This window comes from Halichoerus grypus, chromosome 3, assembly GCF_964656455.1.
Source record: "Halichoerus grypus chromosome 3, mHalGry1.hap1.1, whole genome shotgun sequence".
NCBI lineage: Eukaryota > Metazoa > Chordata > Mammalia > Carnivora > Phocidae > Halichoerus > Halichoerus grypus.
The window spans coordinates 123,431,141-123,457,815 of NC_135714.1; the positions used below are offsets into that span (position 1 = coordinate 123,431,141).

General features: G+C 39.9%; 1 protein-coding gene across 1 annotated transcript in view; it reads right to left on the reverse strand.

The window, feature by feature from the left end:
* Window positions 1-265: 265 nt before the first annotated feature.
* Window positions 266-26,675, reverse strand: part of ANAPC10 (anaphase promoting complex subunit 10) — a 255,496-nt gene continuing 229,086 nt past the window's right edge. Inside the window, exon 5 of the mRNA XM_078069273.1 lies at window positions 266-689. Within this exon, the coding sequence (XP_077925399.1) occupies window positions 654-689 (36 nt within the window). The 3' untranslated portion in view covers window positions 266-653. The remainder of the gene's footprint in view (window positions 690-26,675) is intronic.

The window sequence follows — 26,675 nt, forward strand, 5'->3', positions numbered from 1 at the left end:
GTAATGACTGGGGAGAGGTTGAAACAAGGTATGGGAACACCTAGCTGTAGTGTCCTAAGCCAATAGTTAACATTCATAGTCTTGCAGGTATAATTGACAGCGACAAGGGGGATTAAAGAGAGATTGTTACAGGTAAGGCCAAGAGGACTCTGACATCATGCACAGATTGGAGTCTCTGGTGACAGATCCAGCAGTCAGAAAGTATCCCTCTCTCCCTCTTTTTTTCTTCTCTCTCTTTTTTTTAAGCAGGCTCCATATCCAGCATGGAGCCCAACGTGGGGCTTGAACTCACAACCCTGAGATCAAGACCTGAGCTGAGATCAAGAGTCAGACACCCAATTGACTGAGCCACCCAGGTGCCCCAAGGTTTTCCCCTTTTGCAATAGATTGGGAATGTGAATAAAAGCATGGCTTAAAGAAAGAAAATAAGGTAAGAAGCAATGGCAAGGAAAATGTATACAGGTCTGAAGAAAAAAAAAAAAAGAAGCTAACTTAAAAAAAAAAAAGGTATACAAATCCGGTCCAGTCACCTTGGGAAAGCTGTCTGCCTCAGCTGTCATCTGCTTCAATTCCTGGTAAGGTCTCTTTCAGCGAGGTTGGAGGGAGTCTTTCTGAAGGTGTCTTTTCCAGTGATGAAATCTTCAGGCTGTAGATTATGACATCTGATGGTTTTGTCTCCTGGGAGTGCACTTTGGAAAGATTGCTCTACTGAAATATGTTTTCTTTTTTTTTTTTTAAGATTTTATTTATTTATTTGACAGAGAGAGACAGCAAGAGAGGAAACACAAGCAGGGGGAGTGGGAGAGGGAGAAGCAGGCTCCCCCCTGGGAGGGCCCGATCCCAGGACCCTGGGATCATGACCTGAGCCAAAGGCAGACGCTTAATGACTGAGCCACCCAGGCACCCCAAATATGGTTATTTTCAACAGAAGCAATTGACCTTTTCAATATGGAAACTATTCCTTTTTATCGGTTATGGATTAAAGTAAGCAGGGTCCATTGAGCATCCTGTAATTATCTCAAAAGAGGAGAGTATAGGGGTTCCAAAAGAAGTAGATCTGAGACTCAGAAGAACCAATGGTGGTGCTTTTAGCCAGGGTATTTGAAGAGTTTCTACCAATTTGTTAATGATGTCTTTTTTTTTTTTAATTTTTTATTGTTATGTTAATCACCATACAGTACATCATTAGTTTTAGATGTAGTGTTCCATGATTCATTGTTTGTGCATAACACCCAGTGCTCCATGCAGAACGTGCCCTCCTTAATACCCATCACCAGGCTAACCCATCCTCCCACCCCCCTCCCCTCTAGAACCCTCAGTTTGTTTTTCAGAGTCCATCGTCTCTCGTGGTTCGTCTTAATCATGCCATTAGCGCATTCCATTAGTCCTGAAGGTTGAAGGTGGTAAGCGCAGTGAAAATGCTGTACAACTGGCCAAACAGCACAAACCTGCCAAAGTACCTGACCTGTAAAGTGGGTTCCCCAGTCACTGTGAAGTTCAAAAGCTGGGGGATGGTTCTCCATATGGGAATGATCCTTTCTAATAGAATTTTAGCCTAGGAGAAGGCAGTGGCCTGTCTACAAGAACAGGTTCTTATATCAAACTTATGCAAATAGCTATATTACTATGAAAATAAGAGTACTCATTGAGTTTCTGAATTCTTGGGGTATCAGACAGGGAGAAAAAGTCACTGTTTCATATAGGCTCACAAAGATATATTTTACCAAATTGCTGTAAATCACAGATAGTTTGAGAAAATTTCCTTAAATTCAATTCAGTGGTGTGAAGTTACCAGAGACCTGCATTCTAAAGAACTTGTCAAAGTCCTTTCTATGAATTTCTCTGAAGATGAAACACACTTGGTTTTTTTTGTTGTTTGTTTTTTAAAGATGTATTTTATTTTAGAGAGTGTGTGAGGGGAGGGGCAGAAGGAGAGGATCCTTAAGCAGACTCCCCACTGAGCTCAGAGCTGGACCTGGGGCTCAATCCCACAACCCATGAGATCATGACCTGAGTGGAAACCAAGAATCGGACACTCAACCAACTGAGCCACCCAGACACCCGAAGATGAAACACATTTGTAAAAGCATCAAGTAAAACAATAACTGCCTATAAATGGCAAAAGACTTACATTTTCTTATTTTGGTGACATACATTTTCAAAATTATGACTGATAACATTATTTCAGGACATGTCAAGAATTTTAAAAATTATATATAATTTGGGGGACACTTACATTAACACATACCTAAAGAAATATAAAGTAAAGAAGGTTTAGTATTACTTCTTATTTGACAATGTTTCCCATATAATTTAACATATCAAATAAGCCTAATTAGTTTAATATCTCCCTTTTTATAAGGAAAGGGAATGAATCCTTTGAGATTCCAGGGACCCTCTGAAAAAAAACCTAAGTTAGTTCACAGTTTAAAAGGCTTGGAATTTGGTTTTGGGCAGTTTGTGAAAAGTATCAAAATGTTTTGCACAGTTGACCAAATAGGATCACAGAAAATTATAAAACATTATTTAATTATTCATTTAACCAAAGTGACCAAAAGATTTCAAAGACAAATATAGAAGGTGACATGACTGCAAAAAGCCTTAGTTCTTTTTTTAATTGAAGTATAATTAACATACAGTGCTATAGTAGTTTCAGGTGTACAATATAGTGATTCAACAATTCTGTGCATTACTCACTGCTCATCACAGGAAGTATGCTCTTCATCCCCTTCACCTGTTTCACCCATCTCCCCACTCCCCCTTCCTCTCTGGCAACCACCAGTTTTTTTTTCTGTATTTAAGAATCTGGGTGGGTTTTTATTTGTTTGCTCTTTTAATAGAGAAAACTCAGCTTTTCTAAGTAATCAATGACCTGATAAAAACAAAACACAGAATCTCTGCTAGACAAATTACATTAAAGGTAAACAAACTTTGTTTACAATTTCTTATTAAGAGTGGACCAATAATCCAGAAAATGTTGTCCTTTTAACAGAGAGAAATTCTAATTTTGAATGAGTATATTTTGATATTAAAACTGATTTTTAAATAAATTCATTTTAATCTTAGCCAGCTTGACCACACATTAAAATTCTTTTTCAAAGATTTCTTTTCCACAAACTTTCTACAACTTACTGTTCTCTTACCGACAATGCACACCGTTCTTCCCTTGCCTCCTCCTCGTACACAGTCATTTTTTCCCTCCTTATTGTTCCTACTAGTTGATTTTTACATATATTAATTAGAATTCTTAACCCTTAAAATCTTTAATTCCTAGTGAAAAACTAAGAAGTAGGCAATTGTGGACCAACAGATGTATAAATACATTTTATGCTATCTAGAAGCATATGCCCCTTTGAATAGTACAATCTTTCAGTGCGGCACGAGACATGGTTACTCACAGTCCTGAATTTATCTTTTGTTTCTCTGAAATAGGAAGCCAAAAGTAGATAAACCTCTGTTCAATGATTAGTGTTTTAGTGTTTTATCTTCCTTGGAAAATGATCCAGATATTTAATGAAATTCCCATGTTTAACTTAGCAAAACCTGACAGTTTCAAGTTACCAAAAAGATTTGTGGAAGCTACTTTTTTAAGTACACATACCATAAAACATAATTATGGCATCTAAAAACTCTTATCCCATTTTTATCTATCTTAATCATTTGTTCCCAACAATTATGTTTACATTACTCACAAAAACTTTATGAGACATTAAGCAAAGTTAGTCATCACCTCAAGTGGATTTTCTTGCTAACAAGTTTTGTAACAGAGAGAACATGAATTTATTTCACTAATAAACCCAGGTGGAATCAGTTATTTATCGGCATTGTATTTAATGCTGATAACTCTGAAGGCATGCCTATTTTTATTAAACTGACAACTTAAGGAACTTTTATTTATCAAAGATTATCTCAGATCATGTGACCTTGAAAAAGATTTGGATTTGTTTACTTCATTTACATAAGCACTTATTTTTCTTTAAGCCAATTAAATAGAGCTCTTTACAAATTAATTTTGCCAATATGATCCACAGGTAGAACAATATCACACCCCTGTAACATACATAACATACAAATAGGCACGCAGATCTTATACCTTTTGTTTAAAAAATTTTAGCCATGTCTCAGGTATATTGGATTTGGGCTCACCTTAATGGCCTCATTTTCACTTGATTACCTCTGTAAAGACCTTATCTCCAAACAAGGACACATTCTGAGGTACTGAGGGTTAGAAGGCCAACAGATGGATTTTGTGAGGGAGACACAGTTCAACCCATAACACCATGTTCCAGAAATGGCATCACACTTCCTGAGGTCTTGGTTTCATTGTCTTAAAGTGGTGCTTCTCAAACTTCAGTGCGCCTCCAATCACTTGGGGACTTCACTACAGTACAGATTCTGATTCAGTAGGTCTAGGGTGGGGCCCAAGATTCTAGATCTCTGATAAATTCCCAGGTAATGCTAATGCTGCCGATGCACGGGCCACACTTTGAAGGGCAAGGATCTAAAGCATGGTTTATAGGCTGTTTTAACTATAAGGACAGAATAGTATTACTGTCCTTGATGGAAACATGGATCTGCCTCCAAAAGGGAAAGAAGCAAATGTCCTATATCTTAATTCCAGGCTTGTGCTTAATTGAGTAGAATGTACACAAGAGCACAGAGTAAATATTTGCACATGGCAGTCAGTCTTCCTCAAGAAGCGAAGCTGGGGCTGCCCGCTGTTGTTACCACAGCTGTTGTTTTCATTTTCAGGAATAGCATCATAATCACACAAAAAAGTACAATATTTTCACGTACACTGGAATTCATCTATCTGTTCCAAATCAACTTAAACTGGCTTGCTAAGGCTATGTGTTCCATAAATAAAATATATGTTAGTTTTAAGCTGTGGAAATTGTGCCAAGATAGTATGTAGTAATAACAGAAAACTGTGAAGGACTCCTGTCAAGAGAAAACACTTTAAAAAGGAAAATATCACTATCTATAAATATATTGAAATGTAGATATAGACTTGAAAAGAAATAGAAAATCACTTCTGTGTCGTATTGAGTTTTCAGAAATAAAGGTTTATACCTTTCTCTTACCACCAAGATATAATCATGTTACTTGGAGTTCTAAAAATATCTAGAATGATGTCAAAATGCGTTGGAAGCAACTTTTAATGCTGTTCACTAAAAGAATAATACTTACTATCTGATTCAAATATTTATGCACTTTTTAGAGCCAGGGTTGCCCACTAGAACTTTCTGTGATGATAGAAATGTATTATACCTGCACTGTCTGATACAGTAGCCACTAGCCAGTCACACAGGGCCATCGAGCACTTGAAATGTGGCTGGTGCGACTGAGGAACTGAACGTTTAATTTTATTTAATTCTAATTAAATGTAAATTTAAGTTACCAAAATGAAATAGAGTGTCTTCTTATATTGGCTACTTCAAAAACCAGAACTAAAGGCAATTCAGACAGTTCAGTTTAAGTGTTTTGATGAGATATTTGTTTGATAATCCCTTATATATAATTCACACTGAAATGCTTCACATTCCCTGTAACTTTGTTCTGTTTTGATCCTGTAGCTTATTCCAAATAGTGTACTGTACTGTTGCAGTACTAAAGAGTACCGTATACTCTGCTCTGAAATTTTTTACTTTGGCTTTTGACCAAAACCAATAAAATTTTTAACTCTGGGCATAGTTTTATAGTACAGTGAAAATCCATTATGCAAGTGTGGAAACATGCATTGTAATAATGTGTATGCACATCTCTGAGTATACACAAGTGAAGAAGTAGCACCATACACACAGAATGTTGGGGGACAGAAGTCATGGTGGCTATCTCTTGTCATGTGCCAAACTTCCCAAAGTACAGACAGAGGAACCAGGGGCATGAGAGCGCCACTATGTGCTTTTGTTTTTAGTTGTATAAAATTCATGTGGAGGAGAAGAATTTGAGAGCAATAACCAACAACATTCAGAGAGAGAAAAATCAAATCCATTAGGCTGTCTATAAGATTCAGTTCTGACAATTTTACCACATGCAACCTGAAGTAACTCTGAAGCATGAGCAAAGAGGTACAACCAAGCAGACTGTCAGGGGCCCAAAGAAATAGTGAAGAAAAGAGGTTTCCCTAAATGAAAGTAGACACAAAAGGCATAAGACAGTAGCAATTCATCTAAACCAAGTGTAAATAAGTAGGGGGTAAAAGTAGTAATATCTAATCCTTACATAGTGCCATATGCCAGGCACCTATTCAAAGTACCATAAAGAACTATGAAGGGTCTGAGAATTTCACTCTACTTAGAAGCTAACGAATTAGCCTGCCACAATTTCATGAATGCTGGCAGAAGACATGACACTCCTGGTTCAGAGACAAAGGATAGTTGATTACTCAAAACAGTAGCCATAACCAGCATCTAGTTTTCTGAGCCCCAAATTCCGTAAAGTAACACAGAAAGGGCCAGATGGGTACTTGCACACGCAGTGGGTTGAGTTGCAGAAAAGGAACTTTGAGTGTAGGAGCACCAACTCTTTTATAATGGAAGCTACGCAAACCTATCTGATCTTTGCATGAGAGGGAGAAGCTACCTCTGTTTTCCTTGAAAAAACAGTTCAGAACAAAGGCATTCAGTGCTTCTGCTTTACAAGATGTGCAGAAACACAAAAGACCCATGAAGAACTGTCACCCAGTGGGCACTTTACAAATATTAACTCACTTAACTTTCTCAACAATCATGCGAGGTAGGTATTCTTATGCCATTTCACAAATGAGGACATGGAGGGACACAGCATTCCCATAACTATTAAGTGGTACAGTGAGAATTTGAACCCAACAATCGGGCTCTGGGAGTGGCATTGTCCAACAGGAATATGATGTGAGCCCTGTGTATCACTTAACATTTTCTAGTAGCCACGATAAAGAAGTAAAATAGGAAACAGGTGAAACTATTTTTAATAATATATTTTATATAACTCCATGTACCCAGAGTATGATTTCAACATGTAATCGGTATATAAATTATTAAGGAAATATTTTGTATTCTTTTTTATCCTTAGTCTGAAAACCAGTGTGTATTCTACACTTAAAGTACATTTTAATTCAGACATGAATTTTTTTATCAAAACGACGTGACAGTTGAAAAAGTAGATTCACATACCCAAGTTGTTCCAAGCACACTTAAAAGCTTCCAGTAACCGAATCAAGTCTCGGTTTTTAATGGTAAACTAATCAGTATTAAGCACATTAAACATTCATTTCTTCAGTCACAGTAGCCACATTTCGAGTGCTCATCAGCCGGGCGTGGCTATTGAACAATACAGGGGCCCCTGTATTGAACAGAAGGACTTTACAGCCTGTAGACATAACCTCCATGCTCTCCTGCCTCACAAAGAAAGTGCATTAAAAATGTACTGAATTTTAACTTAATTCTCTGTTCTTCTATTTTAATTATTTAGCAGAGTCGCAGTTGTTTATTTCATTATGCTTGCCGCGCAGGGCTAGGGCGAGAAGCGAAAAGAGGGTAGCACGACATGGAGGATCAGAGCCCAGGCTCACAGTCCAACAGACTCAGTCCGACAGACTCAGTCCGACGAAGCGCTTCTCAGCACTTCTCAGCTGTGTGACCGTGAACATATTTCCTGACCCCCCCAAGCCCTAATTTATCTTTAAGGTGGGGCAATGATAGCACCTCGGAGGATTAAATGAAGCCATTCACATAAAGGGCCTGGCCCAGTGCTTGGCACATAGTTCATGCTAACTAAATGTCAGTCATTATTTGGTAACTAGAGAAAATTTAACATGTGACCAAAAATGTTTGATAGTACCTCATTTTAAGATGCCTGTTTGCTTCCTGGAGAGAGGCCTTGCTCCCTCGGCTGTGCAGCCCAGTGTCACCCCCTAGTGCCAAAACCCTCAGAACCCCAAACCTCAGAAAGTATGTGCTCCTTTCTTCGACTTCAGATCCTGGTCCCCCAGCCCCCGCCCTGCTCATTAGTATGCAGTCTTTAAGGCCAGTGCTTCTCAAACTTTACTGTCCTTTCTCACCACTTACCCGGGAGTCTTGTGAAAAGCAGTTTATTCACTAAGTGTGCAGTGGAACCCGAGAGTCTACAGTTCTAAGCAGACTCAGATTCCAATGTTGCTGCCCGGTAGACTCCTCTTTGAGTAACAGTGTTTCAGGAAATTCTGTTTAACATTCCAACTCTTTCAAAAGTAACCTCCAAATCGTCAGAATAAAAAAACCCACAGGACTAAACTCAATGTTGTCTTCTTTCTCCTGTAGACATGTGCAAGAGGAAAAGCCTTACATGAATACTGAAGCTGAAATACACCTGAATTTTAAGGATGGCTAAGGGACCACTAGTGCTCTTCCGGGGAGAGTGTCTCAGCAAGAGAATATGGGACTGGATGGGCCCTGATGGCAACTCTTATTACATTCCTTTGACTTCAGAATGTAATTCAGGATCATGTGCTATTTAACTGGAAATCTCTGAATTAACGATGACTATATAGATTAATCTGTGTCCTTAGTTCAAGGCCCAGGGGAACGTGGAGTAGATTATGACATGGTGGTGGGGTCGTGGGACCCCCAGTGGGAATTAGGTCAGAAGTCACTGATCAGTGGTGTTTCTGATGTCATATTCAAGAGGTACGGGAAGGCTGACATTTGGAAGACATCATGATCTTATACCTATTTTATATTTGATAAAATAGATGTAAGGATAACTGCTACATTTCTGCAAACATGAAACAAGATAACATTGTGAAAGTGCTTCAAAAATAGTGTTTTATGCATATAAATACAATTCATTTGAAGTGTGATGGACAAAACTGGCCTGGTATATCTTTGGCATAATAGACAATACTGTTTTGTTTTTCTTTCTGGTAAGGAGAAAAGGGGGAAGGGGGACTGGAGTTTACTTACATTTGTCTACCCATTAAAAAAAAAAAACTTATTAAGATTACAATGACTTAACTACTATAAATTTCTAGGTATTTGTGTTGCCTCCCACAATGTGACTGCCAAATTCATGATAATATTTATTCTCATCTTGTTTTCAAACATTTATTTCTGATGATGAGTTTAATACACTACAATGCAGTCATACTTTGTTGGTAAGTTTGCTCATTATCTAGCCGGACTCACTATGTTACCAACTTTGGTAAAAACAAAGTCCACAGGATTTTTCAAAGGCATGCTGAGTATCAAACACGGCAATCACTTGGGGGGTCTATAGCATTTATCTCACAAAGCGTTGTGATATCATTCTGGACATGAACTCACATTTTTTACCTACTTTCAACCCCCTCTCCCACCACAGATATGTGCAGACTGGCCTCCATACTTCCTTGTTTCATTGTAAGAAATGATTTGATCTATTTCTGTTGGCTTCTTAGAAGCTTGTTTTAAAGTATTTCGCTTCCACTTGTTTTGACTTAGGATCTCATATTAATGTGCTTCCCCTAATTGATCCCCTGTACAATACTAGATATCAAAAAAAAAAATTCATATCAATGTATTATACTTATTACAGTGTAAAAGGAGAAAGGGAAGTTGATTATCAAAGTTTTAGAAAAACAAAAACAATATAAACCCAGCTTCACATTTCTATAATGAGAGAAAATCAAAGAAAGAACGTAGTAGAGAGGAAGGGAAAGAAGAAGGAGAAAAAGAAAGGAAGGAGAGAGAGGAAGAAATTTGGAGGTTTTTTTGCTATACACTTTCTCGCATTTAAATGATACAACCTGATATTAGGGCCAGGAAACACTGATTTAATCACAGGATGGTGCTAAGAACATTTACAACAAGGCACCACTTGATAGTTACCAAAGACTAGTCCAGGCCCTGTTGGTAAGGCAAAGGTGTAGAGGGCAAGTTCTTCTTTTTCAAAATGCCGAGAATGTGGGAGGAGAGACAATATCCAGACATAAAGATAACATTATTTGTGTCTTAAAGTATTTACCTGGCATAGCAAATTTTTTGGCTTAAATCCAACCCACTTTGGTTATTTACCTAAGGCCTGTGTTTGGGGCTTGGGTCAAGAAAGAAGGGCAAGATCTTGTGCCACAATTAAAATCCCAGATGAGATTTTCACTTAGTCCATTAAACGAACCCATCACCATTTGTCACCCTGGGCATTGTTAAGATTCCCTGCTATTCCTATTTCCCATATCCAGACTGACTGGACTCCTGGGCTAGCCAAACAATCTTCCCACCACCACCCTAAGTGTCATAAGCTCCTGTTTTCAGCCTCTTTGATCGGCCTGTCTATTCAACTCCAACTCAAGATGGATACTCTTCCTTTCATTATTGTGCTTAACGAGCGACCTCACTAGAAGCAGAGACAGCCACAACAAAACACATACCCAGGTCCAGGAGAGTTTATTTGCAGGGAGGTAGCCTGGGCCAGTAAGAGTGTGGCTGTGTTATACTGCTCCAAACATAATATATTTAGTTAATGTCTTAGGAAGTTAAATTTCCTAACAAAAAGATACAACCTGAATATCTCCATAGAAGTGAAACCAGATTATGGAACTTCTTGGGATTAGAACTTCATACAGCCAGTCTTACTTCATTATCTAATTTGCTTCTCTCCTCATTAGGAAGTAAAATGAGCAATGCTAATATTTGCAAGGAATCCTCGTCTGAAAACCACCATGTGAAGATACATCATTACTCTTCCTTTGGGAGACAAAGTGCATTTCGTGTATGAAGAAAGCAGCTTATGAGATCCCCCCCCCCAAAAAAGTCTACTTAGAACACTTTGATTGAATTTATTCGACCTCAATTCTACTTGTCCCCAAATTCCTTTCCAAGCAATTTAACAAAATACTTGCAGCATATGTAGTGAGAGTTGAGCTAATTAAAGGGAAAAACTTAAAGGGAGCCCCAAAATGTTCAGCAAATAGTTCTTTACCCAGATATAAAACATTATATGGAAAGCCAGCCAATGGGTGGCCAAATGTCTCACTATCTGGCTCAGTAAAATGTGATCCAATGATCAGTCAGTGAAGTATGCGTAGTAGAGAATTCCCTTGAAGTACCCACTGCCCTGCCTCGGAAGACTTGGAGTGCTACTGGAAAGACTAGATAGGGCAGAAGACTAGAGGGAAGGAAGGTACTTGATAGCAGAGCCTGCATCTCTGGGACGTGGGGCTGGGTCGTGGGCTTCTGGGACACGAAGGCCAAGGAACGCAGGGGAGCTTCAGAATGTCTGTGTCTTCCAAATGGGAACTAAACTGCATTAGAGAAATGTCAACTTAAGAGGAAGAAGGGGTAGGGGAGGCTTCCTACCACCGCTGAGTAGTTATTGCTGCATCCTTTAGAAACCGGGTGGGTCAAGGGGAAAGACATTGCACAAATAATGTGTTTTGGTTTCATGAAAAAAAATTGAGTCAAAGCATCAGTTTATCCTGGCATTTGGGCATTCATTCAAAATTCAGCTAACAACAATTGCAGCAAGCCCACTTTGGGTGATGTACAGGAATAACAAAGACAAACAAGGATCCAGGCCTCGAAGAATGTACATTCTAGGGAGGGAGACATAACAGAGAAATTAACAATAAACAGTATAATTACATATTGTAACAAACGGTATTGTGGCAGATTGTATTTTCTAAGGTTGCATGCAACAAGATCTCCCATCCCACATGCTTTCCTAGAGTCATCTGCCATCAAGACATGGAGACTTATACCCCCGTCCTTGAACCTGGGCCAATAAAAAGTAGAAATGAGGCTGCCAGACTTTCAATATCACTACGTCATAAAAGGTTAAGCAACTTTCACTTTGCTCACAGGAACACTTGCCTTTTGAAGCCTCAACCACCAGGTAAGCAATTGGATTATCCTGAGGCCACTATGCTATGAAGAAGCTAGAACTAGCCTGCCTAGGGACATCATGAGATGAAGGGGGGTGATGTCCAGCCAGGCGCACTGCTCTGGCCCCACACTGTTCCAGCTCCAGTCCCTTCCTAACTGCAATTGCATGAGAGACTCTGAGCAGAAGCCACCCAGCCTCGCCTTTCCTCAATACCTGTCCCAAAGAAACTTAGAGGTATAATAATAGAATGATTGCTTTTGCTTTAAGCCACTAAGTTTTGGAGTGATTTGTTGCACAGTAATTGATAAACAGAACAGTTAAAAAGGAAATGAACAGGGTGACGGCAAAGAGTAATGGGGAGTGAAAGCTACTTTAAATAGGGAGGCCACAGAAATCCCATCTCAAGAGAAGGATGTGAAGAGTCTGGCAAAGGACACCCCAGACAGAAGCAAAACCCAAGACCTTGAAGGAAGAAAGGACTAGTCATGGTCATGGGGGTCAGCCTGGCTGAAATATTGGAAGCAAAGGGAAGAATGAGGTTGGATGTAGTTAGGAGACAATAATGCAAGGTCTTGTAGGTACTTGATAAGGAGTATGGGTTTTAAGTGCATTGGAAAGCCTTTGGGTGATTTAAGGACACTAATTAACACCAGTGCAAACCATTAGTCCAGGTGCCTTAGTTCCAAGGCTGTCCCTCCAGGCCACAACTCCCTTGCTATATGATCATTAATCCAAAGAATGGGCCTCAGTATCCTTTGGAAACTGAAATTGCGTGGCATCAATAGACAGTACACCCACAGTCTCAATCACCTGTGGCTGCTCACATTGCTGGGGCACATGTCTCTTTTATTTCAGAGACTGGCACCCTAAATTCTCTCCAGGGTTTCCTGGTGACCAAGATGTCAGGTCTCCAACTCTCCCAACCTTGCGCCCTAGTTTTTAATCTTCACACTTATTTCCCGGACAGGGAGCTGCATTTTTGTATTTCCCCACAGACCCTACTACTGAGAATAGACTTGTTGAATGAATGACTTGCTAGAACAATGCAAAACCATGAACGATACACCAAATGTTTGATTTGGTAGTCAAATCTGCACATTTAATAAACTGCACCCTGCAAACCCATTCTTAACCCTGCAAACCCTGTCCTTAACTTATCTTGATGGGTTCTTTTGGATGAAGTCCTTTGTGCTAAGGGCCTTCAATAAATCCACCTTGATTCCTGCGGTTTGTGGAGTCTGTTTTTTAAACAGCATTTGGAATTTAGAGACAGTCCCAGATGTCTAAGTTCTGTGAGCAAAGAAGGGAGGTGGAGAGGAGTGGGATGAGTTGGGCAGGGTGGACCGGGGGGTCAACTGGTTCTTATCATAACTGTTTAGTTTCATTTACATTTTTCTCTGGGTTGCTCAGGTCCAGGGCAGTGTTATTTGATGTTGAACACCTGCCTTCACACAAGGAGAGTTGCAGCTAGCCCTGCCAGGAGCAGCATCGACATCGCTGCTCCATAGAATTATATAATGGGGCTAAAGGTGGACACCCATGAGCTCCCATCTGCTTCATGGGATTCTGGCTCCAAAGGAATTACCTCATTCATGATTACGGAAGCACTAGAGTCTTGACTTGTGCTTTTAGTGCCCGCGGTAAAAGCAAGCTTGTCAGGGCACTTAGGCCTTTTGATTTTGTTCATTGGCCATTTTTATAGGTCTCAATTCACTCTTTGATGAGACATGAGTGAGAGACAAGAAAAATCTAGACTATATTGCGCTAAGCTCATTCTCAGGGAGTCCTTGGTCATAGGCAATCAGAGCTGTATTCAAGGTGAAAGTTACAGGACTCAGAGAGATTTCCATTCTGAGAATCCAGAACAACTCACAGGTTACTAGATAATGGGGCCTCAAGAGTGGCGCCTCTCACATTTTCACATCCAAACTAATTGCCTGGGCGTCTTATAAAATGCAGATTCAGATACAATAGGTCTGGAGTGGGACCTGAAACTCTGCATTTCTAACAAGCTTCCATGTGATGCCAATGCTCTTGTCCAGGACCATATTTGGGGTAGGAAGAGTCTACACTCCAGATTCTAGTTTAGACTCCAGATTTTACTGCCCATGCCCCCAAGGAGAGTGGCTCCCAAAGCACGGTCCCCAGACCACCAGCAGCAGCATCACTCGGGAACTTTTTTAAAATGCAGATTCTCAGGCCTCACTTACTGGATCTAAAATTTCAGCAGTGAGGCTCAGCCCTCAGTATGTTAATGGACATACAGGGGATTCTGATGCCCCCAGAAGTGTGAGAACCAAGGCACTATCCAGATTCCCTCATTCAGACAGACGTAAGAATTTGAGCCCCATCTCCAAACTTTGATCTAACAATCAACGACTCTAGAATCAACAGGTTTGATGTACTTAATACAAATCTAGAGTTTAGAGTTGAAATTAACCTAAAAATGTTTCCTCATCATTAGGATGCAACTTCCATATAAAAATCCTCAGCTTTTTTTGCACTTAAAAAGATTAATCATTTAAAGATCTTCAGGTTCAATAATATGATCTTGGGAAAAATCCAAAATCCCGAAAGCCAGGTTCTTAATGCCCAGGTGTAGACACCAAGCCAAGGGGCGCTGGAGTTCTTGGAGTCTAGGCACATCTTTGAACATTTCCGGGGGACCTAGTGGTTATTCCTGAAGGGAGGTGAATAGACAGCTCTGTGATTTCTCAGGCTGAAAAACAGTGGACTTGAGTCGTTTCTTCTACTCAAATGGAGTCAGCCAAATGGACGACCTCCTAAAATGATTGGCAGGATCAGGAGGCTAGCAAGAATTAGACTGCCCTCCTTGCATAGGCTGGGAAAACATCTCTGACCTCAGACCTTGAGGCAAAATTTCCAGGGCTGCCAAGACCCTGTTAACCGTCTATCACCTCGGAGAGTGTGAAAGGGCATGTTACCTCTCAGATCACCAGAGAAGGTGAAACCTGGAGCCTGTCCAGGCCACAGAGCACCACCCGGGACGCCAGTGAATCAGGCCTAGAGCCTTCATACCTACTCCGGTTTCAACTTTCACAACTGGGACCACTTTGCAATTTCAGTTTTAAGAGGAATCTTGGGGAGAAATCCATAAACCCCTGACTAATGCCTTCTCGACTATGACTGTGGTAGTGCGAGAGCATGCAACAGTTGAATAATGCTGACTAATAATATGTCAGACTTCTATAGCCCTTTTCGTCTGAAGATCTCAAAGCACCCGGCCCAGATGACCTCACTACTCCTTGAAACAACTTCTGTGAAATCGATGAGAAATATTATCATCTCCATTCCTCAGATGAGAAAGAAAAGAGCGTCTGTGACTTGCCCAGGCCTCACTCTGAACTCATAACTAGGCTCAAGGCTCAGAGCATGTAGTGAGATTTGGGTCACTGAAGGGGCTCAGGAAGAAGGGGATTAAAAAAAAAATGGTAATCCTGAGGGGAATCAACTTTGGTTGTAAGGTAAGCAACATTCATCACGAAACCAGCAGAATTACTAGACGACCCAAAGAGGGTTGGCTTTTGGAAATGTTGTTGTTCTTGCTTCAGAATACATATTTTTCTCTCTTCACGCTCTGCTTTAGTCTTTACACGGGTCAGTGTAGGTTTTGGGGGAGCAGGGTTGAAGGGAGGTTATTGCTTTATCTCTCCACATTGCTCAAATTCATCTTGTGAAGTTCTACCCAAGGGTCAGTGGCTAAGCTTACACTTAAGATTCTGATCCTTAGTTTCCTGATTGTTCCCTTGACTCTAACTTCTTTTTCCCAATGCCGCTTTTGTAATCCACATTTTATTTATGCAACAATTGCAAAAATTTCCCCAAGGGGTCATTGAGGATGTTATCAAAAGTACCTCAGATTTCCTGAACTGATAAGTTAATATTTAAAACTTTTTAGAATGGTGCAATGGCTTCTTTCTTTCTTTCTTTTTCTCTTTCTTTCTCCCTCTCTCTCTCTCTCCTTCTTTCTTTCTCTCTCTTTCTCTCTGTCTCTTTCTCTCTTTCTTTCTTTCCTATTTTAAAATGTCAAAGACTTCCTGACATGCTTTGGCCATGGAAATGGAACATATTTTCTCATTAGGTTAATTAATGGCTCTGCTTGGGTGGCATAATTTGGTGTAAGTTTCCTTTTAGAATTCTGTCATAACTAAAAGGATCTTATTTTTGTTATGTTTTGTGGTGTCTTTAAATTTTTATGACTTCTACTTTGTTTAGTCTGTGTGTAATCCTTCTTTTGAAACCTAATGTCCTAGAAAATTTACAGTTTTCTCTCAAAACTGGCACTTTTTACATTTTACGGTGATTCCTGTTTCTTTGGTTCTCACTAGAACTTCATTTAAGTCCTTAAGGTGTAATTCGCAGCTCAGGGAATTTATGATTACATCGTCAAAGTAAACTCCCCAAGTGCAATATATTAAATCTGACAAGATGCTGTTCATTAATCTTTGAAATATAGCCAGGTGTGATGTAGTGAAGTGAGCCTTCCAACTAAGAACAGCTGAAGAACTCCAAACTGCCCCCCACTGGGGAGGATTCCTTCCTCCCCACTGCCAAGGCCGCCTGGGTGGGGAGGGAGAGAGCCAAATGCCCTTCCCTTGCCAACCGTGGTGTTCCCTGTCTCTGCTGGTGTTCCTACAGCCCTGCAGCTTCTCACCTTCTTATGCATTCATTCATTCATTCATTCCATAAATATTATTAAGACCCTATTTTGGGATAGGCACCAGGTGGACCTGGAAAGACACTAGTGACCCAAAGAAAACCAATCCCTTGCTTCATGGGGCTTACAGTTTTAGGGTCTAGCTACACTAGCTATAAACAAAGGCCTCAAGACTCCTTTACTCTATACCACCCAACCCATGTGAAGCACACTGCCTTGCCTGAATATTCAGCATTGCTTCTCTGCCTGACACACAGCTTTGATGCTCAATGACTCCCATGACCTGTGAGTGAGACAGCAGTACAGCCCGATGAGTGCGTGCCCTGACAGAGATCTGCAAGTGGCGCCTCAAGGAGGACCAGCCAACGCCATGCTGGGGGCAATCGGTGCTTGGTCAGAAAAGCAGAGGCTAGCTAAGCACCTACCTCTAGAACAATATGGAAGGGAACTACCTCTAGAACAATATGGAAGGGAACTCTAGAGAAAAGGCAATGCCTCTTAAAGGAATTTGTGGACCCTTCTGCTTGCCCGTAGAAAACATAGCCAGCTAAATGCAATGTGGTATTCTGGATTGCATTCTGAAACAGAAAAAGGACACAAGTGGAAAAACAGGTAAAATCTGTATGAAGTCTGGAGTTCAGTTAATAGCAACATACCAATATCAATTTCTTAGTTTTGTCTAATGTGCATTGCAGTGTAGATATTAACACTGGGGAAATGGGGTGACAGATGTTTAGAAACCCTTCAGTAATCTTGGTGACTTTTCCACAATTCTAAAACTACTCCAAAATAATAGATTTATTTTTTATTTTTTTTAAGATTTATTTATTTATTTTAGAGAGAGAGGGAGAGAGAGAGAGCACACGTGTGTGCAGAGGGAGAGATTGTTCAAGCAGACTCCCCCCTGAGTGTGGAGCCTGATGTGGGGCTCAATCCCAGGACCCTGAGATTATGACCTGAGCTGAAATCAAGAGTCAGACACTCAACCCACTGAGCCACCCAGATGCCCCAATAAGTTTATTTTTTAATGTTTGTTTATGAAACAGAATCCTTAAAATGAATAATAAAAAGCTACTAAAAACAAAAGCACATAGTTGGCATTGGGAAAAGATATAGCTCTCAATGACAAGCTACAAAGTTTTCTTGAAACTAAGGAGAAATATACCTAAAAACTCCAAACCCCAGAAACTGATAGTCTATAAAAGACAATATTCTCACTGAATTTTCCCCTTTCTCCCATGCTACTTTAAATTTGCTCCTGTTGGTTTTAAGGTTACCTTTCAAGGCATGTGTAAAATGAACAAGTATGTAGTAGAATCTTATGTCCCAAGTTAAAGACACAAGATTCCTATGATTTTATTATTTCTTTAAGATTTTATTTATTTGTCAGAGAGAGAGAGAGTGCGCGCACAGGCAGGGCACGTGGCAGGCAGAGGGAGAAGCAGGCTTCCCGCTGAGCAGGGAGCCCAATGTGGGGCTCGATCCAGGACCCTGGGATCATGACCTGAGCCGAAGGCAGACGCTTAACTGACTGAGCCACGCAGGCATCCCCATGATTTTATTTTTTAACTCTGAATTTACAACACTTGTTCTTTTAATCATTGCCACCTTCCCTAATTCTCTCTCTCTTCCTCTCTCTCTCTCTCTCTCTCATACACACACACACACACTCCAGATCAATGCTGAAACGCAGCTAGCTTGTCCTTTCCTGTATGCACACATGCTCTTCATTTTCCTATATTTGCCTGGCCATGTAGAAACTTCTTTTTAAGTAACATAAGTATTTATGTGCGCAGATTGAAGATATTCCTGGCTTAGAATTACATTCAAGAAGACTTGGCTTATGGCATCCAATAAGTGATCCTTGTTTTTGTTAGACTTGTTACACCGTGGGGTAGTTACACAATATGTGCAGTACACACTCCCATTTAAATCTTTTCAAGGAGAATTTTCTGTTTCAAAATAGAAATGGTGGTGATGAAAGCAGTATTTTTTTTAGCTAGCTGCATGCTTGAAAAGATAATGGTTTTGTAAACCAACTGTAAACCTCTGAGCAAACTGCTGGCTGCCATACAGAGCTTCCTCCAAGAGCAGAGACAGCCTTTCTTTCTTTCTTTTTTTTTTTTTTTTCCTCAGTAGGTTCCAACACGGGGCTTGAACTCACCACCCTGAGATCAAGACCTGAGCTGAGATCAAGAGTCGGGCACTCAACTGACTGAGCCACCCAGGCGCCCCAGAGATAGCCTTTCAACATTCAAATGATGCCTTGTCTAAGATGAAAATTTCTCCCCATCGAGGGAAATGGATCATAGAATTAGACTGTTGGTGCTGGGAAGATTTTTAGAGATCATCTCATATAATTTTATTGCATTAAAGATGAGAAAAGAGGCCAGGGGGCTTATGCTGTATTCAAGGCTTTGATGACAGAGCAGAACCAAAACCAGATATCTAGAAGCCGGGCCCACGGCCCCCACTCTGTGCCCCACACCCTGGGGGGTTTTAATATGAATACTCAAAAGGTTTGCTTTGTGTTCCATACCTTCATTATTTAAATGAAATAGTATGTGCAAACAAGTCATTGATCAACTGGGATGGGCCACACACATGTCATCTCTGATGTTATTGTTATCATTAGTAGTACCTCCAGCGGGCTACGAGAGAGAAACGACGCATGCAAATTCCACAGATTCTATACTGGAAAGACAGACACGTTTTACATGCTGATAATCATCTTCTGCCCTATCCCTTCTGATGCCACTGCTTTCCCATGGGGTTCTCTGTTCTCTTGAAGGAACTGCTTTTTAAAATTCCTTTCCTTCTTTTGGACTTTCATTCTCTCTCTTTTAATATATATAAGCCGACAAGGAGGACTCACTGAAGAACAGGGCCCAGGTTTCTAGAAAGGCTCTACAAATAGGAAGTAAAACCACATCACACCATTTATCGGCCAAAAGTAATAAACCTAGCCAGCCTCAGCGCCCTCTTGACTTCGTCAGCAACTAACACTCCTCATTTCTCCCTTTCCTTGCAAAGGAAAAGGAAAAAATGCCAGGCAAAGAATGCCAGGCAAATCAAACCATGGGAAAAATAACACCTTCAGACTCAGGGCAAAATTCTCCTTTCCAGTCCTTGTTGCAGATGTCCCATCCGGTATGCTTGGCCGAGTATGCTGCTCTTGGAACGAGATATGGAACACAGGTTAGAGAGAAGATTTTGGCCAGAGACTGGTTGTTAATTTTTAATGCATAGTTGTAAAGCCTGAGAAATCTCACTATGATTTAGTTTCATACAATAATCAAAACAAACCCATATGAGATGGTTCCTTATACATCTTTAATAAATATGCCTTCTGATTGCCCACAAATTACATTAATTAGATGCTCCTCAAATCCATGAGTCTGTGCTTAATTAATTGACAGAATAAATGGCAAGCTCAAGATTCAACATTCTAATATTTGTCCCAAACAGAAACTTCTGTGGTGATTGCAGCCTGGAAAAGCCATTCTTGAGTCTTTCCTTTTTTCCACCTTGAATCCATCTGCCTCCTCTCTTTCAAGTCAATAAAGGATTGTATGAAGACAAGCAAAAAAGCCCACCTTTTTAATGTTGGCTTTCACCTTTCTCATCAACCAAGAGTAGCAGCTGAGAGAAGAAACTCACAACCACTTACGATGAAACACCCTTTCGGAAATATAGGGTTTTGGATTAAAAATTCAAATAATCTGGATCTCAAACCTTGCTCTGCTGTGAACTCACTGTATGGCATCTCCAGGTTCTCAAATTCCTTCGAAGTCCTCCGACATTCTGTTTTAATAATAAGGATAGTTTCTTCTAGTTCTAATATTCTTATTTGATTATCCCTGGAATTAGATTTCTGTGGAACTGGCAAGAATACATCAGTATCTTCAAAAATGGTGTCACATGGGTGGAGAAAGGCACATACGTGCTTTTATCTCTTGAGATGGGTATAAATAGGGGCAGATGAAAATTCTATGACCAGAAGAAAAAAAAATCTTCCTGATTAGGACACCACTCGAGTTCTATTCATTTCCCATCCACCCAACATTGTCTTTAACTGCCCTTCTTGTACCTAGGGTTTCTTCCAGGAGAGGGAAAACAGCAGAAAACTCAAATGCATCCAAGGACACCTTTTCTCCTATGATTAAAATTCAACCAAGAAGATAACATTTTAGAGGCGCTGCTTCATGATTAATCCTTGTTTTTAAACAGGTTCTGTTGTGAATGGTTGAAGGAAGGAGTTAGCATGCACTGAGCCCACCCTCTGCATCAGAATGAGTGCTCCCCATTTACTACTATGCACTCACCCAGTCCCAGCACTGACAGAGAGATAGTATATCCCTATCTTACAGAGGGAGAAAACTAAGGCACAAAGAAGTATAATAACTTGTCTGGGGTCATTTGTATGTAATAAATGCTGAGTTAGAAATCTAAACCAAATGTGCCCAGTTCTAAAGCTTTTCCTGTACAACGTATGAGCTTGTTCATGTAGTGCTTTGTCTCTTAGAAAAAACTTAGCTTATTACTGGTATCTAAGTTAAGTTTCCTTTCTCAAGACAAACCTCATTACATCATGCAATTATAATACTTTATTTAAACTATCAGGCACAAACTATTGGATTTGATGGGTACTAACATAAATTCAAAATAAAGAAGAAAAGAATATTCTCCTTTTACAAATCTGAAAACCAATGTGTGATCGATCACCCTTGTGGAAGATTCAACCAATGTTTCAAAAGTCACCGAAGGACTGGGATGAGCAGCAGACTAAGGAGATTTCACAGTGGTCGTTCCTTTCAATATTTCCCTACCTCACCCTGGCCTCGACCCCAGAGAATTTCAAGAGGCAAAAGAAGCAGGAAAAAGAAGCCTGGCTGGCGGGGCAGTGGGTCAAAGGCAGGCCCTGTAGAGTGTAAGGGCCACCAAAGTGAAAATCCAAGAACCACCCATGATAGCTTTGTTTGCACTCATGAGAGGCTTTTTGAAATTCACTGACTGGGATTAAACTCCCCAAACATCTCTTCATCCCATCCCCCCCTCCACATACACACACTATTGACTTCTCTCCACCCTCCCAGATCTGAAAAAACCAGGGCCTGCGAGGGGGAAGTGGCAGGAGGAGCTCCCAGGTGTCCTGCTCCAAGGGATTAGAAGAGCTCAGGTTTCAACTCACCACCATCCCCCCCACGTACTAGTTCCTACTGCACCCATCACTCACCCTGACAGGCACACCTCACACCTTTGCCTGTCTTCATGGGAGGTGTTTGTAAAAAAGGGCACTTTTCTGTGAGAGCCAGACCTTCACAGAGCAGCCAAGGAGACAATAGATGACATGTTTGGGGGAGTTGCTATGCCTGAACTTTCCCAACAGCTGTCTCTGCAGTATATAGGCTTTTGTGAGGTTTTGTGTTGCAGGAGAGAGAAAGAGAGAAACAGGTTCCTTGTCTTTGTATTGGAAACACATCTGTAAACCTGTCACATTCTACGGCAAGTGAACCAAAGGTAAACATTTGATGGTACTTGGAACTCTACCCCTGCTCTGTTGAGGAAGGTTAAAATATGTTGGTGAAATGAGAAGTTTGTCTGAGACGAGGTTCTTCTCCAAACACAAAAGAAGGGTGTAATTTCAAGCATTTTCCTCCTTGGACTTAATCATGAATATTAAGCATTGGTACCCAAGTGCCAGAGTAACAAACTAAAATAAAGACCACCCATCAACTTAATTCCAAAGGCTTATTTCATGTAACTCAAGCTCCAGTTATCTGAGAGTGAGTGATGCTATTCACAACTGCCCACAACAAAAGCCAAAGGGTTTATGGCAATTTGACCTTTTCATTTTTCACCCGTTTATTTTCAGATAGTTGGAAAAACATTTTTCACTTGTATTTGATGACATGATTTCTAAAGTATCTTGACTAATTTCTCAATTAGCCAGGATCACCCCAAATGCCACTCACCCTGAATCATGGGCCAAAGGGGCCGCGATTCAGTGACGAAATTTAAGCAAAACATAATTTGAACCCAATAATCCACGGTACTAATTCATAGAAGCAGTTGGCTTTCCCTTACATTTGTAGTGTTTGCCACAACTTAAATATCATGGCTTTTATTTCCTTCTATGTATTTTCATTCTATTTGGGTCCAAACACTCCAACCTTCTCCCACTGGCACCAACACTCCATCCTCTGCCCTTGACATTTTAGATGGAAATGAAAGATTCTATCCTTTGTCATTTCAGAGTCTAGAGTGCACTCCTCTTTCCTGTTGAAAACAAGAAACCACAGATGTTTCAGTCAAAGATCTGTGATTAAAATAATTTCTGCAACAGAGACATCATGCCAAAAGCAAAAACACATTCATAATGCATTGTTTGTCTGGAAAAATAAACTGCATTACAGGGAGGAATGTAGAGCAAGGTAATCATAGAAACCCAGAGACACAATCCAGTTAAACTTCTTGACCTGCATCAAATGTTGACAATTCTAACTTCTCCGTTCCAAGAGAACTTTCTGGGACACATGTGCAGCATTGCTTAAAAGTCCTGCCACCTAGTGGAAGAAGTAAATAAACTAGACCTCAGGTAACCTGCTAGATGGAGAGACCTTGAGAAAAACAGCTCCTCTAGCAAAAAGACTTCCCTTGAAAAATCATATTGGGTTAGCATTAGACCTGCTTTTCATAAAGTATCAAGATTCATCGAAATGGGTTGTTTTTCTCTTCTCTGTTCAATGCATCACATTCAAGATAGGTAAGACTTGAGGCCAAGCCCTCAGAACTATGGGTGGGATCCACAAATAGCTTATGGGAATCACTGTGTAAATCTGCTTTGGTTGATAGTTTTCAAAATGGATTCCACAGAGTTAAGAAATAAACCAAATCCATTCCAGCTTTCCCTGGTGGAGGGCACTCAACTAGGCACTTAATCCTCCAAAAGCTCAGCAGGAGGACTCTTTATAAAAAGAATTTCTTTAGTTGGCGAAGGGAAAATATCCTGCCTGAACTGGAAGGTAGATCATTAGTGGCTGGACCTCACAGATAGCCACTAAGTTTCTGAGAAAACTTCCTGATGAGTCATGTTGGGAAGGAACTCTCCAGAAGGGCTTTGAGCAAAGTAGTATTCTTGAGTAAGACCGACAACGCTTGCTTGTCCCAAATGATATCAACAGATGTGTTATGACAGCAATCAGTTCCTCAGTGACTTGAAGGAGGGAACTGGCCTCCCTGCCTACCTGGCCAAGGAAACAAGAGAGTCTGTGATGGGCAAGAACAGAAATAGTGTGGGATTACTGTACATTGCAAATTGACATGTTTCTATGGTGCAAGGCCACTAAATACACTTGCCATTTGCCAAGGCCTATTTTAGATTCTTCTTTGTCCATGATTAAATGCAAATGCTATTAGGCAGATGCCTACTAGCTCTCTTTAAAGGTCCAGGGCTATTCTGAGAGAAATAACATTTGCTTCTGGTAAGAAAATTATGATTTCAGACTCCATTAGTTGTATCTTCAATTCCATCCTCTATCTCTGGGACAAACAATCTAGTGGCAAACACTTGTGGATAAATAATCTACCAGTGAATACTTGTGAGGTTTAAATTAATATGTATAAAACACTTTGGAAGGAGTTATGAAAGACAATCCTACCACTCAATATTCAAGAATTATGTTCTGTGCCTTTATCCAAACTTGCCATTATTTGTTCAGTTTTTTTAAACAAACACCATTGTTTACAGACTTTGATTTGATTTCACAAAGAATTTATTTCATAATTGAAGACTGAAGTGCTTTTCATAATTTAATTATTAGCATTGCTACATTCAGGAAGGGTTTTTCCATCACTCTTACAGAAAAGAATTTTTTTTTTCAGTTTTAGAAACAAGGGAACCTATAGAACTGGTTCAAAATAAAAGAATTACGGTATTTCCAAAGAAAGCAAAATATTTTTTGTAACAATGACTAATTATTGTTTTATCATTTTGTCAGTTATCTCTAAAGATTTCATAGCCACGCCTATGGTTACATCATCTTCTTTCTGAAAAAAATTAAATAAGAAGCCAATAAGTGAACCTGAGACCTGCCCTACAAAAAATATTAAAGAGAGTCCTTCTGGGTGAAATGAAGGGGCACTAGACAGTAACTCAAATCTATATAAAGAAAAATGAGGGCCAGTAAAGGCAAACACATGGATAAAAATAAAAGACAGAATAAATGAAATTTTGTTTATAATTCATTTTTTCCCTCCTCTCTGACTTAAAAGACAACTGCACCTAACAACAGAGTGCCAAAAAACATGAAGCAACAACTGACAAGATTGAAGGGAGAAATAGACAGTTCAACAATAATAGTTGGAGACTTCAAATACTCCACTTTCAATAATAGATAGAACAAGAGACAAAAAGAAATCAATGATTAAATAGAAAATTTGAAAAGCATTCTAAGCCAACCACACCTAATGGAGAGAACACTCTACCCAAGAACAGGAGAATGCACATTCTTTTCAAGTGTGCATGAGATATTGTCCAGGCTAGATCATATGTTTTTACTGACACAAATATCCATAAATTTAAAAAGACTAAAATCATGCCAAGTATGTTCTCTGAGGACAATAGAATAAAATTAGAAATCAATAACAGAAGGAAATTTGAAAAAGTCACAAACATGTGAAAATTAAACAACACCTTCTTAAAAAAACAATGCTTCAAAGAAGAAATCACAAGAAAATCAGAAAATGCTTAGAGATGAATAAACCTAAAATACAGGGATGCCTGGGTGGCTCAGTCAGTTAAGCGTCTGCCTTCAGCTCAGGTCATGATCTGAATCCTGGGATCAAGTCCCGCATCGGGCTCCTTGCTCAGTGGGGAGCCTGCTTCTCCCTCTGCCTGCTGCTTGTGCTCTCTCTCCCTCTCTGACAAATAAATAAAATCTTTAATAAATAAATAAATAAATAAACCACAACGTACTTATGAGATGCAGTTAAAGCAGTGCTTAGAGGGAAATTTATAGCTGTAAAATGCTTATATTAAGAAAAATGATCTCAGGGGTGCCTGGGTGGCTCAGTCAGTTAAGCATCTGCCTTCGGCTCAGGTCGTGATCCAGGAGTCCCTGGATTGAGCTCCACATCAGACTCCCTGCTTCTCCCTCTGCCTCTCCCCCGCCCCCCCCACCCCGCTCATGCTCTCTTTCTCTCTCTCTCTCTCAAATAAATAAATAAATCTTAAAAAAAAGAAAGACAAGCTCAAATTAATAACCTACTCTTCCACCCTAAGAAGAGAAAACTAAACCCAAAAAAGTTTCCTTTTTTGGTGAAATTAACTATCTGATTCTAAAAGTCATGGAAATGCAAAGGACTCAGGATAGCCAAAATAACCTTATTGAGGAACCAAGTTGGACAACTCACATTTCCGAATTTCAAATTTACTATAAAGCTACAGTAATTAAGACTGTGTGGTACTAGCATAAGGATAGACATATAGATCAATGGTATAGAATTGAGGGTCCAGAAATAAACCCACACATCTATGGTCAGTTGATTTAGACAAGGGTGCCAACACCATTCAATGGGGAAAAGAATGGTCTTTTGAACAAATGGTCTCCAGAATACTTAAAGAATTCTTACAACTAAATAATAAAAAGACAACACCATTAAAAATGGACAAAAGATTTGAATAAATATTTCTCCAAAGGAAATATATAAATTGCCAATAAGCACATGAAAAGATGCTACCATAATTGGTCATTAGAGAAATGCAAATAAAAACCACAATAAGATACCACTTTATACTCACTAGAATGACTGTAATCAAAGGCTGATAGTAACAAGTGATGAGGATGTGGAGTATGAAAGCCCTTAGACATTGTTGGTGGGTGTGTAAAAGATGCAGCCTCTATGAGAAAAAGTTTGGCACTTCCTCAAAAAGTTAAACATAGAGTTTCATTCTTAGATATATTCCCAAGAGAGCCAAAGTATGTAAACACATAATTATACATACAAATGTGCACAATATCACTATTCATAATACTGGAAAAAATGGAAATAACCCCAAATGTCCCTAGACTGATGAGAGGATAAACAAAAGGTGGGCTGTCCATTCAATGGAATATTGTTCAGCCATAAAAAGGTATGAAGTCTCAAGCTTACCCTGGATGGATGAACCTGGAAAACA